At 31.0% G+C, this 17693-nt stretch overlaps 1 protein-coding gene across 1 annotated transcript in view; it reads right to left on the bottom strand.

Moving 5' to 3' along the window:
- Nucleotides 1–17693, bottom strand: part of LOC115889785 (suppressor of lurcher protein 1) — a 246276-nt gene that overhangs the window by 44049 nt on the left and 184534 nt on the right. The window contains 5 exon segments of the mRNA XM_030909869.1: nucleotides 1531–1602; nucleotides 11258–11466; nucleotides 11636–11695; nucleotides 13915–13987; nucleotides 13990–14070. Of these exon segments, the coding sequence (XP_030765729.1) occupies nucleotides 1531–1602; nucleotides 11258–11466; nucleotides 11636–11695; nucleotides 13915–13987; nucleotides 13990–14070 (495 nt within the window).

Genomic DNA, 17693 nt, shown 5'->3' with positions numbered 1-17693 from the left:
CAAAAGGGGAAAGTTGGAAGAAATGGAATTAACTTTAGAACTATGGCAGCAGAGTTGGAAGCTTGAAATGCATGTGGGTCTATGGGCCAAGCGTTTGATACCTGATGTAATACCCTGGATCAAAATAACACATGGCGAGGAAAATTTCTTCCTCGCACAAATCCTATCGGGCCATGGGTGATTTGAAACATATTTCTATCGGTTCAAATTAACCAACACACCAAGATGTTACCACTGAAACTACGTGGATCATGCGGGGTACACCTTTTTTGGGTACCCTTGGAGCGACGAACGATTGGCTCTCTACTATCTGGTGGGAGGGGGAGACTGACAACGGACAGCATTGCCCCCGTATGCTGGAATCTGAAGTTGTCTGGAGCGCCATATGTGACACGGCTGCGAGGAATTTAAGGGTCAAAGAAGAGCAGAGAAAGTACCTGCAACAATCCGGAGAGAGAAGGGTTAATCTGTAACTGAAAAGGTAAATGGAGATGCTGAGGGTGCTGAAGTAATACCAACTAGGTCAGCAGTTGGTCTTCTCAAAGTGGTTTTTTAGCGGGTAAAAATCCCACACTACCTGAACCTAACAACGCACAGGTGCCTTTTGAAGATGTTTCCCCTTGCGGCAAAAAAAATGAAGGTGGTGAAATCATAATTAGAGATAGAATGACAGCTTAGTGATATCAAGTGTTGTGGTGATACCTTGAAAAATTTAAAGTTCTTGAACCTTATTTCAAAATATTCTTTTTGATTTTCTTGGGATTTTCTTGGGATTTAGGTACGGAAAACGCTGATTATTGGTGCTAGTTTTGTGGCACTATGTTTATCTATGTTCAACTCCTATTCTATTTTCCTTACCTTGTTAAAATAATACTTGTTAAAGACGTACGGAACAGTTAATATCTAGTACAGATATTTTAACTTCAATTAAGTTTAACGTCAATAGTTCTTCTTATTGAATTTTACACCTGATTTTACATATCTGATATAAAAGGAGAGCTTGATGATATCAAAGAAAATGAACTGATTCTTTTGTAAAAAGACAGTTGATCTAGACACAATCTGTTTATTGTGAGAGGAAAGGAAAGCAGTAAAGGTTTTGCCAACTGTTTCTGACTTAGGATTTTCCTATTGGGCTTCATTTGATTCTTTATACAATTTCTAATATTTATCTTCAATGATCTTTCAGTTATGATAGTGAACGGTTTGATACTATGGAACCTTTTTCATAGTACCAGACTCCTCACTAGCATCACTGAATGATCCTTGTAGATAAATATTAGAGATTGGAAAAAGAACCAAATTCAGCACAATAAAAAAAATTTAAGTCAGAAAAAGTTGGCAAACTGCTAAAGCTAAAATTCCTCCCACAATAAACAGCTTAGCGGTTGATAATTCCTTTATTGCTTGGAAGTCGGGTTTTTCAGTTAAAAATGGATATAAATGACTTTGCAAATTATGCCACGTATCGTTATGTTTAAAGTATATAGTATACTGAAAATGACGAAAATATGTTCAACATATACTTACTCGCTTCGCTGACACTTGGCTCAACTTCGGTCGGTAATAAAATACTACCAAGTTGATTCGATTGTTGATTATCTGTAACAAATAAGAAAAATTCAATATTAAAAAACAACATTATGGTTTATATTACGAATATGTTTATGGTCAAAAGTGTGTTGGGTGATTCCTTACACGATTATTTCTTAGGCTTTTTATTTAATTTAGATTTACTTTATAGATATACATACATATGTGCCAAGTTCTATAAAATATTGGTATCATTTATCTAAAGTTTTTTTTATTTTCATTGAAATCGATATATAAAATAATTCTAAATATTAAAGATAGAGGGTAACATAAAGTATTCTTTTTTATCTCTGCAGCTTTAGAAATCCTGACTATTGACTCTATAAACTAAGTCTAGATATTCTTCTTCGGTATGCAAAATTATCGATTTGATACATACACTTTGAGCTTGCGGCGATAGATGGCGCCAACATTAATCAATACATCGCTAGCTTTTACAGTTTAACAGAAATCTGTTTTGATTTGTACTGTACAATTTAGTACAGTTTATTTTAAATTATAAATACTGTAATATTAATTAAACCGTTCAATATCTTATTATAAAATTTCAAATAAAAACAGAATAATATATTTTCTTAAAATAATTCATAATTTAAGTACAATTCTTAATTAAACCTAGCTTTAAAATCAATAAATTTATTACATTGCCTTTAAAAAACGTTAAATGTTAATACCATTTAATCTATACTAATATATAAAATCCTTAAGTGACTGACATACTGATTAATCATGATCCTGCTCAAACCACTCAACGTAAGAAGCTCAATTTTGGCATACAGGTTGATTCTAGGGTTTAGAGGTTCGATAAGAAGGGATTTTTCGAAATTCCAGTTCCAAGAGGGTGAAACCACCCCTCAAATATTAAAATATTTTTTATTTAAAAAAAACGGTCAAGTTTCCGAAAAACGCTTAAACACGTATATTTTATTTTGTTTTTCTACATATTTTAAGATTTTTTTAAAAATGTATACAGGGTATTTCGAAAAATCTGATCATTGATTAATCACGATCCTGCTAAAGCGCTAGACGTAAAAACTGATTTTTGGAAAACAGATTGACTTTAGGGTGTAGAGGTTCGATAAGAAGGGATTTTCGAAACTCGAATTCTAAAGGGGGTGAAACTATCCCTCAAATATTAAAATATTTTTTATTTAAAAACCGGTGAGTTTTTCGGAAAAACTCTTAAACACGTATATTTTATTTTGTTGTTATACATATTTTAAGATTTTTTATAAATTTATACAGGGTGTTTCATAAAATATGAATGAGTAATCACGATTCTGCTTAAAGCCGATTTTTGGCAAACGGATTGACTGTGGGGTGTAGAGATTCGATAAGGAGGAATTTTTCGAAACTCGAATTCTAAGGGGGTGAAACTATCCCTCAAATATTAAAATATTTTTTATATAAAAACGGGTGAGTTTTTCGGAAAAACTCTTAAACACGTATATTTTATTTTGTTGTTATACATATTTTAAGATTTTTTATAAATTTATACAGGGTGTTTCATAAAATATGAATGAGTAATCACGATTCTGCTTAAACTGTTTGACGTTTAAAGCTGATTTTTGGCAAACGGATTGACTGTGGGGTGTAGAGGTTCGATAAGGAGGGGTTTCTCGAATTTAAAATTCCAAGAGCGTGAAAACGCCCCTCAAATATTACAATATTTGTTATTTAAAAAACAGTTAGTCTTTCGGGAAAACGCTTGGACAAGCATAATTTATTTGTTTTTTTACATATTTTGAAACTTAAAAAAATCATACAGAGTGTTCCAAAAAGTTGGGAAATTTCTTAACCACGATTCTGCTTTTAAACTGCTTGACGTAAAAGCTTATTTTTGGCAAACGGATTTTTCGAAAGTCAAATTCCAGCGAGATGAAACTACCCCTCAAATATTACCAAGTTATATAATAATATCGCCATATTGTTTATTCTCATGCTGACATAAATGTGAGAAAATTTTATCCAGTTTGTATGTTAATGGATATTCTTGTTTTGCTTTATCATCACCATTACAAATGATTAATTCGACGCGAACGAAGTCGCTGGTACACGCTAGTGTTAGTATAAAGGTGGATCTGAAATATATCAATATTGTGGTAATTTTATCCTTATGTAAGAGATGTTAATCTTTGCATGGTCACTCGAAACATATCCTCTTAGGATGACTTTATTTTCTTGACTGAACTGTTTCTTGTTAGCAATATGTACATATACTGTATATTATTATTTTTAAAGTGGGAATGTTATAGGTATATAGTTTTATGTATATATCCAAAAAGACAATTAAGCCAAATCAAACACTAGTTTACTACACCAAAACATATACCCGAGGGGTGAACACTTAGGGGATTTATGGTGTACACATGAGAGGATTTCCAGGGTATGTACCGAGGATGTAGTGGATGTACCGAGGTTGTACTAGAGGATGTAGGGGATGTACCGTGGATGTAGGGGATATACCAAGGATGTATCGAGAATGTAGGGGATGTACCTAGGATGTACTAGAGGATGTAGGGGATGTACTAAGGAGAGAGGATGTAGGTGTACACTTTTTGCCCTATGTGTTTACCCCTCGCATATACCTACTCTAAACTCTGGATGCACATTTCACTAACTATGCCGGCTTTATATCAGATGATTATTATCTATTAGAACCTCTTAAACCAACACACCTTTTTAAAGGTTATGCTTTACACAGATATATAAAGGTTTATCATTCAGGTCTTTTAGTTATTGACCATAATTTCATTACAATTTTCAAATGCAAATATATGTATTAATTGTTTTTATTATTTTTAAAATGACATAGAATAACCAGTTATCTTACTTTTTTGCCTGAGTAGAGAAATTATGTAAAAAAATACTATAGGCGTTATTCTTATAAATCGAGGTTTTTGCAGATAAAAAAATATCTATACAGGGTGAGTTTCCTACGATGTTCTCTATGGGTATCTCGGAAACTACTGGACATAGAGAGTCGGTTAAATGGGGAAAGAATTGCAGTTTTGTGGGGTCATAAATATGCGCCTTTCAGATTTTTGAAAAAGTTCATGGCTTACTAGATATTTAGAAAAAAACAAATTTCGGGTATTTTAAAAATTGTCCCTAATTCCATTATAAGCTATTGTAGACAAAAAGTTTTCAGATAAAAGTTGTAGATAATCACATCCTTAATGAGATTGTGTCTTCCGTTTTTTTTTAAAGCCTGTTATTTTTGACATTTGATACAAACATATGTTTTTTTAAATGGAAACCATAGTTGGCCATGACTTTATAAAAAGTGCCATTTTTTAAGCTTTTCAGCGATAAATGGAAACCATAGTTGGCCATGACTTCATAAAAAGCGGTATTTTTTAAGCTTTTTAGCGATATAAGCTGTAATATGTTTTCTTCGAACAATTATCGAGTTATAGCCAATTCTTATCGTTTTTAAATAATTTCACTTAGTTAGCCATGGAAACAATCGTCTTTGCTCTTATAAATGTGAAGCTGCCACATCCAAACTTTGTAAATTAAAATAAACAATAATTGTAAATATGAATTTTTCAAATGAAGAAAAGCGTGTAAGATTATTGGTTAAACTTTTCTTGACCATACATTTTCGAGGATACGTTGACCGGTGAATGTTATGTTTTTTAGAGAACGATTTTAAAGACTTGTTAGAAAAGTTAAATTTAGTTATAGCCAATTCTTATCTTTCTTGACTAATTTCACTTAGATTGCATGGCATTCTTATTTTTTTGTGATTTATAACTTATCAAAAGTCAGAATATATTACTAAACGGTTCTTTAGAATTTACATTACACAAACTAAAACTTAAAAAAATAATATCGCTGTAGTCACTGCATACACTTTAAGTTATTTTAGAAAATGTTCCAAAAATACCCCATTGTTTTGAGAGAGAGTTACATCTTTTTAAAACTGAATTATTACCTATTCTCACAAAAGGACGGGTTGACTTAATTAAACTTCTCTCTTACCGCCACTTCGAGTGCCTCTCTTAATTCATAAGTTCTTTAGTAAACCTTATTTTTAACCATACCGCATAAAAAAATCTAAAATGGATAGGTCAGGTGATCGAGGAGGCCCATGCAATTAGTTCACCTCTTCCTATCCCTGAGTTTGTATTATTATGATATCAATAATTTTTAACATTTCTTTCATTATGCGGGGGGGGGGGCATAATGAAAGGTATTTTGGAAACACTCTATTGATACGCGAGTATCTACACGCTTTTCTTCATTTGAGAAATTCATATTTACAATTTTTGTTTATTTTAATTTACAAAGTTTGAATGTGACAGCTTCACATTTCTGAGAGTAACGGCGATTGAACTTGTTTCCATGGCTAACTAAGTGAAATTGTTTAAAAATGATAAGAATTGGCTATAACTCAGTAATTTTTCGAAGAAAACATATTATAGCTTATATCGCTAAAAGCTTAAAAATACCGCTTTTTTGAAGTCATGGCCAACTATGGTTTCCATTTAAAAACATATGTTTGTGTGATATGTCAAAAATGACATTTAGAAAAAACAGAGGACACGGTCTCATTAAGGATGTGATTATCTATAACTTTTATCTGAAAACTTTTTGTCTAAAATAGCTTATAATGGAATCAGGGACAATTATTAAAACAGCCGAAATTTGTTTTTTCAAAATATCTAGTAAGCCATGAACTTTTCATAAATCTGAAAGGCGCATATTTATGATCCCACAAAACTGCAATTCTTTCCCCATTTAACCGACTCTCTATCTCCAGTAGTTTCCAAGATACCCATAGAGAACATCGTAGGAAACTCACCCTGTATAAAAATTCACAGTCCTTTACAAAGATGCAACCGGGGGGCATTGAAAATGATGAATAAAAACGTAAAAATATGATTAGTGTTAATATGAGTGTATTACATACATATGTTTAAATGACGAACTTAACAAAAAACAACAGATTTAAACATTCACTGAAAAAGTAGTAATGTTAACATTAAATAAAACATTATCAATAATAATTATGCGATCGCACCTATCCGTAAAACAAACAAGCAAAAAAACAAAATAACATACAAAACATCAGGTTAACATGATGACAGATCATGATCGATGACAGATAAAGAATTCTTACGGAAAGTTACACTTTTTTAACTGTTAAAGGCAAACCCCATTTAAACACAAAACTTTTTAATACCTACTACTGTATCTAAAAGACATTTTTTTTAAATTACTAAATTCTTAGCCACGCTTCTGTTTTTCTTGGCTGTTATGCGTCACGTCACAGATTAACAGGCCCACGTTTGCACCACAAGGCGATGCTGCAGACCACTAGGTAGACCGGTCGTAGAAATTTATGTTATACAACTTGAAGTCAATTTACACAAATGTTATCAAAAGCTTTTTTTCTTTTAAAATGTGTTCAGATTTTGTAAAAAGTATATGTCAAAATCGCAAAACTTAAAATTGATATGAGTTTCTTAGTTTTTAACTAATATAGTGACGAATTACAAAAATTCCTTTTCAATGAAAATTAATCAGTTAAATAAAATAATTTAATAAATTACTAGGTTTTTCCCGCGACTACGTTCGCGTTACACCTCGAATCGTTCATGCATTGATTTAAATGATTTTTTACTTCTTTATAGAGAGCTAGTGAGCATAGATGTTTTTTTAATTTTCATCTTTTTTTTATTTATTAAGAGCACTAATACTCTCTTTATAGGTTATTTTTTATTCTTTGAAGGATAATTGAGGAAGATATATTTCGTTATGATGTCACTAAATAAACCCTTGCATAAAATTTTATACTGTCTTTATAATGTTATAGTATTGCATTTTCGTACAGCAAACTTTCATTCCCTATTCTACTCCCTAAGTGTATAAATTTCATAAATTCGCTTTATCCTTGTGCCAATTTTTATGTGTATAATCCAGAGGTCACCAAGTTTTATATAAATTTTTACTAACTTTACCCATTTGGTTGATGAATTTCAAAAATTTCTTCTAATTCTTTTTGTAGGATTTCATTCTTCTAGACCAAATAGTAAGGAATTTTCATACAACAAACTGTTCCGACATAATTTTACTCTCTAAGAGGATAAATTTCCTAAAATCTCTTTGTGTAGCTAATTCGCTAATGTCGTTTAAACGAACCTTTGTGCTAATATTTATGTATCTAAAGCTGGTGGTATGAACTCACTCCTAAAATATCTAAAACCTTAATATATAATCTAACTGACACACCACTGACAATGACAAATAATTTATTTCTGGAGGTATTGTTAGTAAGTGTTTTTCAGGTATGTTTTAGTATTTAGTCGTTTTACACAAAGAAATAGCTATTAAGTACTATAAAATACTTCATAACAAATCTACACATATATACCTTTCATTTAAAAAAAGAATCATCAAGATTGGTGAAGCGGTTTCGACGGGATGGATGCAACAAAAGAACCCTTTGAGCTTTTATATATTATGTATGGATTAATTATTTTTCCAACATATTTTACTTTGCAAATTTTTATAAATATTCAGACTCGCCAATATCGTAGTCCACCGTGTCCAGCCTGTTTAGCCAAACGTAGGCCGATCTCTCGCGGCGCGCGGCGTCGTGACCCTGGCCGATGGAAGAGTCTTGAAGACGCTACGCTTGACTGCGTAGCGTATTGCGTATTAATCGATTCTGAAACTTTCTATCTCATGTATAACATGTTACTCAAGTTTATTATTTTAATCTCGATTTTAATAGATAAATATGTGAAATGCCACCTGAATATCTTCCGCCATGACATGTTTTTACTTTTTTGTTATGGTAAAGTGATTTGTATAAACTTTATTCAATAACGTATATTTTCCTCCATTTGTGATTTTTTAATTTTAAGCGAAAATTAAGTATAACATTTTAGGAAAAAAAACACTGTAGTATTTAAAAGAATATGAAGAATTAGTCATGATTTGAAAGAAAAATATAGAAAAAACTCTTTCTATAGAAAAAAGTCTTTATACTAACCAGAATCCGGTGACATATACGCGGTCTCACCGGAAACATTACTTATTACTTCACATAACTTGAAGAATATCAACTTTTAATAATGAACACTTCAGAAATACGCCAGTAAAACATTTATTATTTTAGATTAAAACTCGAATAAAATTATAAATATTAGTTACCTATGTTGTTATAGGTTTTATAGGCCTGTTTAACGACTTAATAAGTTACCTAGCGAAAAAATCTGTGCGCGTACCTACCACTATTGTTACAGGTTAATTTTTTAAAGAAATAAGTTACACAAATTAAAAACGCTAAAATGTTAATGGTATTACTTGTGCATTATTGGCCTTATAATGCAATTAGTTGGAATTATATCTTGTTTAAATATAATTAGACTTTTTAACGACTTTTAAGTTACCTAGGAAAAAATCTGTGCACGTACCTACCACTATTACAACTATTACGTTACAGGTTAATTCGTTAAACAAATGTGTGACATATTATTCGTGGTATTAGTGGTATTATATTGGAATCAGCTTGGCATTAGTGGGGCATTATATGAGAAATTTTGGTATTTAATTTGTATTTTTGGCATTACTTTGGCATTAGTATACAGACATTTGTCAGCAGTTTAGTCCTTGTAGATAATCAAAAAGTTTTTAGATAAAATTTGCTTTTTATGTCAGATCATTTCTATGAAAAATTACATTAGATTTTTATTAAAGACGCTGGGTAATTAAAACATTGACTAATAAAGCTTGTCCACTTTAAATAAGGGGTCACGAAATATCCTCCTTGGAGTGTTTGGGTTAAGGGGTGTATAATACATTAATCCTTGTTTTATATTAAAAACCATAAAACATTTATTTGTGAGTAAAATAATGCAATGGTTGTATATCTCTCCTTTATAATTAGGTGACTAAAAATACACTAAAATAATTAGAAAAAAAATCTTGTAATTATTTAGTAATTGCGTCAATATTAATTAATTGACTTTCTAGTCTATTTTATTTTATGTACAAATATATTATTAAATCTTAATCTAAGCATTAAGTAATAAAACACTTTGTGGGGGCCCTCTTATATCGTAAGAGGTTACGAAATATACTCCTGGTTACACCCCTTACAGAAAACAGTGTAAGGGGTGCAAATAAATTGTATAATCACTGTTTTTTATAATAAAAACTATAAAACATTTCTTATTTGTGAGATTAAAAAAACAAAACAATGCATTGGTTAAAATAAGTACATTCAATACATGTATTGTGTTAGACCTTTATATGGCCCACTATATTTTTGTTTAACAAACCAGTCAGGAAAAAATCCAAAACCTACCGTTATAGGAGGTATAAGATGATTAAACTTATATAATGACAACTACTTATCAGATAACAAATTAGTTACTAATGTCAGCTACTGTCTAGGTAGAATATGCCTAGAGTACCTACACCTACCTATGATGTAGGTAGATTAAAGCTTATTTTGACTTTACGTCTCACTTCGTCACAAGCTGAATTTTTTCAGGGATGGAGTTACAATACATGATATGGGGACCCTTATTCCGAAAGTAGTACAAAATTAGATCGGGTAAAAGGGCAATATCATCAAAAATCGATATATTAATACCACCGTATAGAGAAAACCAATACTTATTTTTTGATCCAGTACACAATAAAGTCTTCGTAGGGAGTAATTTTTTATAATTATTTACAAAAAAACATTTCCATTAGCGCTTATGACCAAAAAAAACTTTAAACATGAATAACTCATTTCAATCATGCGAAAATTTGGTTTAAAAATAGACTTTTTTTAATATAACTTTCATTTAACGAAAAACGAAGGCCTAAATGAAAGAAAGAAACAGTTTAAAAGTTTCGCTTATGTCTTGACAAGGTACCAAAGCAAACCACATATTTTTTGCTTTTAAACTAATAAAGATACATCAATAAACAATTAGCCATGTAATGGTTTTTGCGCGCGCTGGCCGACTGCCGCCGCTGCGCCGAGATTTCCTATACCCTTGTATATATGACGTCATGGTGTGGCAAATGTAGCATTTTAATTCGATTTGGGCTCCCTTATATAGGATAACAGAAACATTTTCAATGTTAAAAAGGAAAAGCTTTGAAATCTACCTCACTAACTTAAATTCTTTTACCAGATCTTTGACCAGATTGACTTCAACTTAAGTGATTGTACCTGGATCTGTAAAACCGTACTTATAAAATCTTCTTGATATATAGGATAACTACAATTCTATTATAAAGAATTTTTACTCCCAAATTTTTCAACTCGAATTATTAAATAAAGAACTACTTTAACCAAAACAAACATTGATTGAGTATTGAGTATTTTAAATATCTATAAACATAAATTCAAAAAAATAATTTAAGCCTCTATTTAGTTTGTTAATATAGAAATAGTGTTAAATTTTTCCGTTGCCTTCTGTCGACATATGAGAAATTTTCTAGTCTAATAAATAATGCAGTAATAATATCTAACTCTACCTAAATCTGATTAAACTAAACTAACCATATCTTCAAAATAATTGAAAGCAACTTAATGTTTAAAGAATAATTTTTTAAAACAGCATTTTATATTTGGTATATAATAGAATTATAGCGTCAATTTATAAATAATCATGTATGTAATTATCATTTTCAATTAATATCTTACCGATGTTATCAGTTTCCATCATCTGAAACTGGTACCTAGCCTTAAAACCCTGGCCGGGTATATCAGAATTTGCGACAAATTCGATAAACAATTCTGATCCCGTAGACAAAATTTCAATTTCGCCTCCTTCGTTGCATAAAACTCCAATGGCAGGGTTAGAGTTGGTACTTCCATCGTATATTCGTATCAAATCCGCACGATTTAGACAACTGAAATAAATATAGCTAATATTAACAAGATTATTTGCAATTCTACAGAAACCTTCAATTAAAAGAAGCAATACATTTTTTTAAGTTTTACATTTTTGTTGATCAAATGTATGAATAATTTAGATCACCTTTAAATAAAAATCTATATCTTTAAATAATTAAATCTTACCTTAGGTCACCTTTTTGTAAGAATATCCCTTCAAAAATAATTCGTATCCTCTCTTGATACCTAAAAATTATAAACACAAATTTAAAAATCTGTTATTCACGTGTGTATGGTGCAAAGTCCAGATATGGTACAGACAAAATATTAAGAAACCAAAAATATAACTAGTACATTAAGTATGAACTTGTAGTTCTGATGCGAAATGTTCAAACTCTTGAATAATTATTATTTTATTTTTCATAAAGTATTCGACACCTTGGTTTCTAAATATTTTTTATATACATATTTTGGGGGATAAGTTAATTTATAGATTGGCTTCATACAAAATTATAGTTTCGGAGATGTAACAAGAATCGGACCATTGGAATAAAAAATTTCTAGATTTTATTTTTCACAAAGCAAAGCAAGTATTGGGGACACTGGTTTCTAAAAATGTTTTTATACATATTATTGGGTAAATGAATTTGATATTCTTCCCAGGACTTTCACTTTGTCGTGGTGGGAGGGCTCAGTAACCTTCAATATCCAGGGAGCGATACCGGCGGTAGCGTAGCTACTGGTAGGGCCACCCATGCTGGTAAGGTCTCGAAGTGATAAAGGTGAAGCTAAGGAAGTCCACAGTACGCAGCGTCTGACTCAAAGTGAGCGGCTGCAAACAGCGTCTGTACCCATAGTGGGCGGCTGAGATAATACTCGCCAACACGCTCGGCAAGCGGGGCGTTTTAACTGCCATTTACATTCTTAGAACCATGCTAGAGTCGAAATCTAAAACAAGATTACCCCAGATGGGTAGAGCTCAAGTCTCAGAATTCCATCCCGCTACAAATTCGGGCAGCCTCACGGATCGTCACTAAATACCATTCAGTATCAGATAGAGTGATATGTCTAATAATACACACTTAAACGAAAGATACAGTATCCAGCTGATACACTGCTATGCACCTACAAGCTCAGCGAGCAGTGAATTGATGGAGGAATTATATGAAGACATTAGCCGGGCTAGGAACCTTGAAAATACACATTACGTAATCATAACTGGAAACTTTAATGCCAAGATAGGGAAGAAGCAATCGGGTGATACAAATTATATAGGAAACTTTGATCTCGGGGAACGGAACGACAGAGGAGACATGCTTGTAAACTTTCTCAACAACAAAAAATTATACTGTATGAATACGTTTTTTCAAAAACAAACTCAGAAAAAATGGACATGGCGAAGTCCAGACGGACGAGTAAAAAATCAAATAGACTTTATCCTCACCAACAAGAATACAATCTGTAAAGATGTCGATGTGTTAAACAGTTTTCATACAAGAAGTGACCACAGACTAGTACGCGCCAAAATACAAATCTATACTAATATAGAAAGGAGAAAATTAATTACCAGATCAATGTTTCCTACAAGGGATGCTCTGCAACTAAATCAGGAAACCTATCAAAAAGAGCTTGAAAAGAGACTAAAGCCACAGACACTCAGATATCAAGACCCCAACGACATTCTCAATAATCTAAAGCAGGGCATAACTACAGCAACAAGGAAAATATGTAGTAAAATGAAACACCGATCGGAAACTAAATTAAAACTAGAAACGACAAAACTAATAAGGGAAAGAAGAAAGACTGACAGAGATGCCCCAGAATATGACACATTAAATAAAACAACTAAAAGAGAAATAAGGAAAGATCTAAGGGAATATTTTTGTAATGCAAATTTTGGAAACAATTGAAAACAATAGAAGCATGAAAGTGTTAAGACGCAAGCAAATGCGCGGAAAACAAAAAATAATAAAGATAACAACAAAACACACATGGCATTATAACAACAGACAAACATGAAATTAGAAATGAAATACACAAATTCTACGAAAAACTTTATCAGTCTGTTATACCAATATATAATATATTAATATAATAGAGTATATATAATATAATAGAGTACAAAAACATATTACAAACGTAGGATCAGAAGACATGCCAGAAATATCAACCACAGAAATTAAGTACGCACTTCAACAAATAAAAAATGGCAAAAGCTCAGGGGAACATCGTATTACACCTGAAATGCTGAAGATGGGCGGAAAACCATTAGCGGATGCCGTAGAAGTACTGTTAAATAAATGTCTGATAGATGGTAGAATCCCATGGATTGTTTTGTTACAATAATACACAGTAATAAATAAAATGAAAACAAACCAAAAAAAAATTGCATATATGCCTTAGTGATAAAAATAATAAAAAAAATTGTATTAATGTAAGCACATTTTACTTTTAATATTACTAACCTTGCTCGGAATTTATAAGAACATCGAATATTTTTTGGGTAGCTAGAAGGATATCGAGGCGAATAAAACTTTCATAAACGGGACTTTGCTCGCTGCTAACAAACTGATAGTCGCACATCGTGTTTGCTAGTTTTAAGCCGTCTGTCCGAAACAATCCTGAAACAAACAAGAACTTTATTAAATATCTTGGCAGATCACTTTAAGGGTATATATTGCAAGGGAGTATTATATACCCTGCCCTTGCATTTGAAACTTATGGTTTTTGCAAAAATATCAAAATAGAAATTTTTAGTTCTCGGATAGTTAAGAAAATATTCTGTATTTTAAAAATGTTCTTTACTAAAGTTATTATTTTGAGGACTTGTCAATATCAAAGATTGATAAATTTAAACACTGTTTATAGTTATGAAACAAACAATATGCTTTTAAATTTTGAACAATATAAAATAGTGAGAAAATAATAAACACAATTTTAGTCTTAAATATTTTGGTGGATGTATAATATGTAAAAAACTAGTAAAGTAGTAAAAAGATTTTAACAAAAGAGTTATAACATATGCAATGACATGGTATAGTTATAGTTAATAAGCTGATGAGACAGAATATAAAGACGAAAAAGAGGAAAAAGGAAAAAAGTCGAGAAATACCATTAAATATAAAAAATCTAGAAATATCTCAACACTTAAAAAAAGAAGGCAATCATAGATGTAATAAAAATTATTATACTAGTTCCTTTTATAAACTCAACAAGAGTGTTTATAAGTTGAATAATTGTTAGTTTAATTAGCTACAAATAAAAAAATAAACGCTAAAGAAACTTATAGCTAAAAGAGTGCCTCATAATTAATGTTAATAAAACAATAAGTAATAAAATGATTATCACTCATTGTTTTAAATTATTCAAAATGATGAAAGAAGGAGCTTTTATTTGGCAGTTTTGTCTCGCGATTGATATTGTTTTCTTTTGCAAAAATGTTGCAAATAATTTTGTTCTTGTTGAAGTAACGATTTTTCCAGAAGATTTGAATAAAATAATAAATTTAATAAAAAAATATATAAAATGTTAAACGCAAAAAATGTTTGATGGCAAGGAAATTTTTGATGGCATCAACTATTCTATATTTTACTATGATTTATACCAAGTGGGATGTAATTAAAACGTCAACAGCACGTATTGTGTGTAATTCTTGTTATATGAAACTAAAAACCGCTGCTATCGAAATAAAAAAAAAAAACTTTTTTACGTTTTTGATATTCATGCCACGAATACATTCGCTTTGAGGTTATATAGAAGCGTCATGTTATGGAAGTTATGAAATATATAATGTTTATAAAATAAATCATTATTTTATATTGACTACATTAATATATTTTTATACATTTAAATATTAAGCATTTTTGAAACACATAAAAGGTAAAGCGACAGTGCTTATGTTATGAAAAAGAAAGAAACCTTAGATATTTTGTTTAAGCGCAGATATTAACAAATATATTTAAAAAAATAAGTTCACTTGTAAATGGTGTCTCAAAAGAGTGAGAGTAGGTGAGTGTGTTTTTGTTCTGAAACAGTCTATATCAATATACATACAGTCTAATCCAACATTATTAAATTAATTATTAGATTATTCAAAAGCCTTTCACAGAATTAGTCACAAGCTACTTCTATCTATATTACATTATGTAGGCTTCTCGGAAAATGCAGTCGATCTAATTGAAAATTATTTAAGTAATAGAATGCAATTTGTAAAAACTACTACAGGGGAGTCACCGAGGGAAGTTATTAGTTGTGGAGTTCCAGAGGGATCTATCTTGGGACCCTTACTTTTTACAATATATACAAGTAATATTTCTACATACCTAGATAATGTTAATTCACACTGCTACGCAGACGATACACAACTTTTCTTTTCGGTTAATTTCGATGACTGGACATTAGCTCAAACGTTAATAAATGACGATTTAAATAAATTAATACAAGTCTCAAATCATCACGGCCTGGCAATAAATCCAGATAAATCATCTGTAATGATATTTGCTAAACACCGGGATTTTCTATCTGACATAATGTCACTAAGTTTAGCTGAACTAAAAATACAATTTACTAAATCTGCCAAGAATTTGGGATTAATTATAGATTATAATCTTCGCTTTAAGGAACATGTCTTTCAATGTATCAAAAGGTCTTACATCTCTTTAAAAATGTTATATCCACATCGAAAGTTGCTTTCGGAAACTTTAAAGATAAAGTTAGCTGAAGTACTTGTCTTATCCCATTTCAACTACTGTGATGTCATATACGGACCATGTCTGGAAAAAATTGACATTAACAGAATAGAGAAGCTTCAAAAAGCTGCCTACGTTTTATTTATGGTATAAGAAAATATGATCCCATTTCGCATAAGTTAAAAGAAGCTAAGTGGTTGAATCTGGAAAACAGACGTAAGATGGTTTTATTTCATGGAGTTATTTCTAAGAAGTGTCCACCATACTTGGTGAATAAAATAAAATTCAGAACAGATATGCACAACTTAAACCTTAGAATTAAGGGACTTATTACTCCACCACCTCACAAAACAGTTCACTAGATGTTTCTCATTTAATATTTCGAAGCTTTACAACTGTTTACCAGCAGAAATGATAAATCTTCAGAGTGTTGCATTTAAAAATAAACTTAAAAACATTTTCTGGATAGTTCTCTTCCCTCTTGGTTTTTTTTACCTCAGAATTATTTTAGTATAAAATACTTTCTGTGTGTTTATTTCTTTGAATTTCATACTAAATTCTCTTAGTCATAGGATTACTATATAATTTACTTATATTTGTAGATAAGGTACAGTAAAATAATTTAGCTACAAAACACACATTTATACTAGCTGATATCGTGATCTGACAGGAACTGAATTTAAACCAATTTTAATTGTCTTCAGTTCCTTAAAAACATCACCACAATACACCAAAATACACTTACTATTACACTGGACGCGTGTTTTGGTGTATTGTGGTGATTTAGTGTTTTTATTTTGCTGTGTAACACCAAAGGTTCCAATCCTCAACTGTAATCTTCAGTTCCTTTTATGCATGTTTTTTTTTATTATTATTATTTATTTGTAAATTACATTTGTTGTAAATGATATTCATGAAAAATAAAGTATTATATTTTTTTTTTCACTGCTCAGAACAGGTTTAAAGCTGCCTTATCGGTCCATGGGGCAAGATAAGGTGCTATTGTTAATCACCTAGAAAGGAACGAACAATGTTAGCAGCATCAAGCAGCACAGATTTCTGCATTAGGCGGTAAGTATTTTCAGGTATTCCAATTACTTTTAATTGTTCTTTCAGGTTGACCGGGATAATTCCAATGGTCGAGACAATCAACGGGACTACCTGGACCGATTCCATTTGCCATATATTTTTTATTTCTATTCTCAAATCTTGATACTTTGTTATTTTTTCTGTAAACTTGCTTTGTATATTGTTGTTGTTAGGAATAGAAATATCAATTAGTAAAACTGGTTTTTTAATTTTATTTATAAGCGTGATGTCCGGTCTGTTACTTCTAACGGTTTTATTTGTTAAGATTGTTTTATCCCGGTATATTTTGAAACTATTATTTTCGACTACTGGTGGTGGATGATATTTGTAGTAGGGCTCTTGGATTTCTCGGTCAATGTTGAATTGTTTGAGGATCTCCAAGTAGATGATTGATGCGACTCTGTTGTGTCTTTCCAGATACTTTGTACTCGCAAGATTACTGCACCCTGATAAAATGTGTTCTATGT

This window comes from Sitophilus oryzae, unplaced genomic scaffold, assembly GCF_002938485.1.
Source record: "Sitophilus oryzae breed Bouriz unplaced genomic scaffold, Soryzae_2.0 scaffold_1177_pilon_pilon, whole genome shotgun sequence".
Lineage (NCBI taxonomy): Eukaryota > Metazoa > Arthropoda > Insecta > Coleoptera > Curculionidae > Sitophilus > Sitophilus oryzae.
Note: the sequence above shows the minus strand (reverse complement) of the source record. Positions and strands in the feature narration are given on the sequence as shown.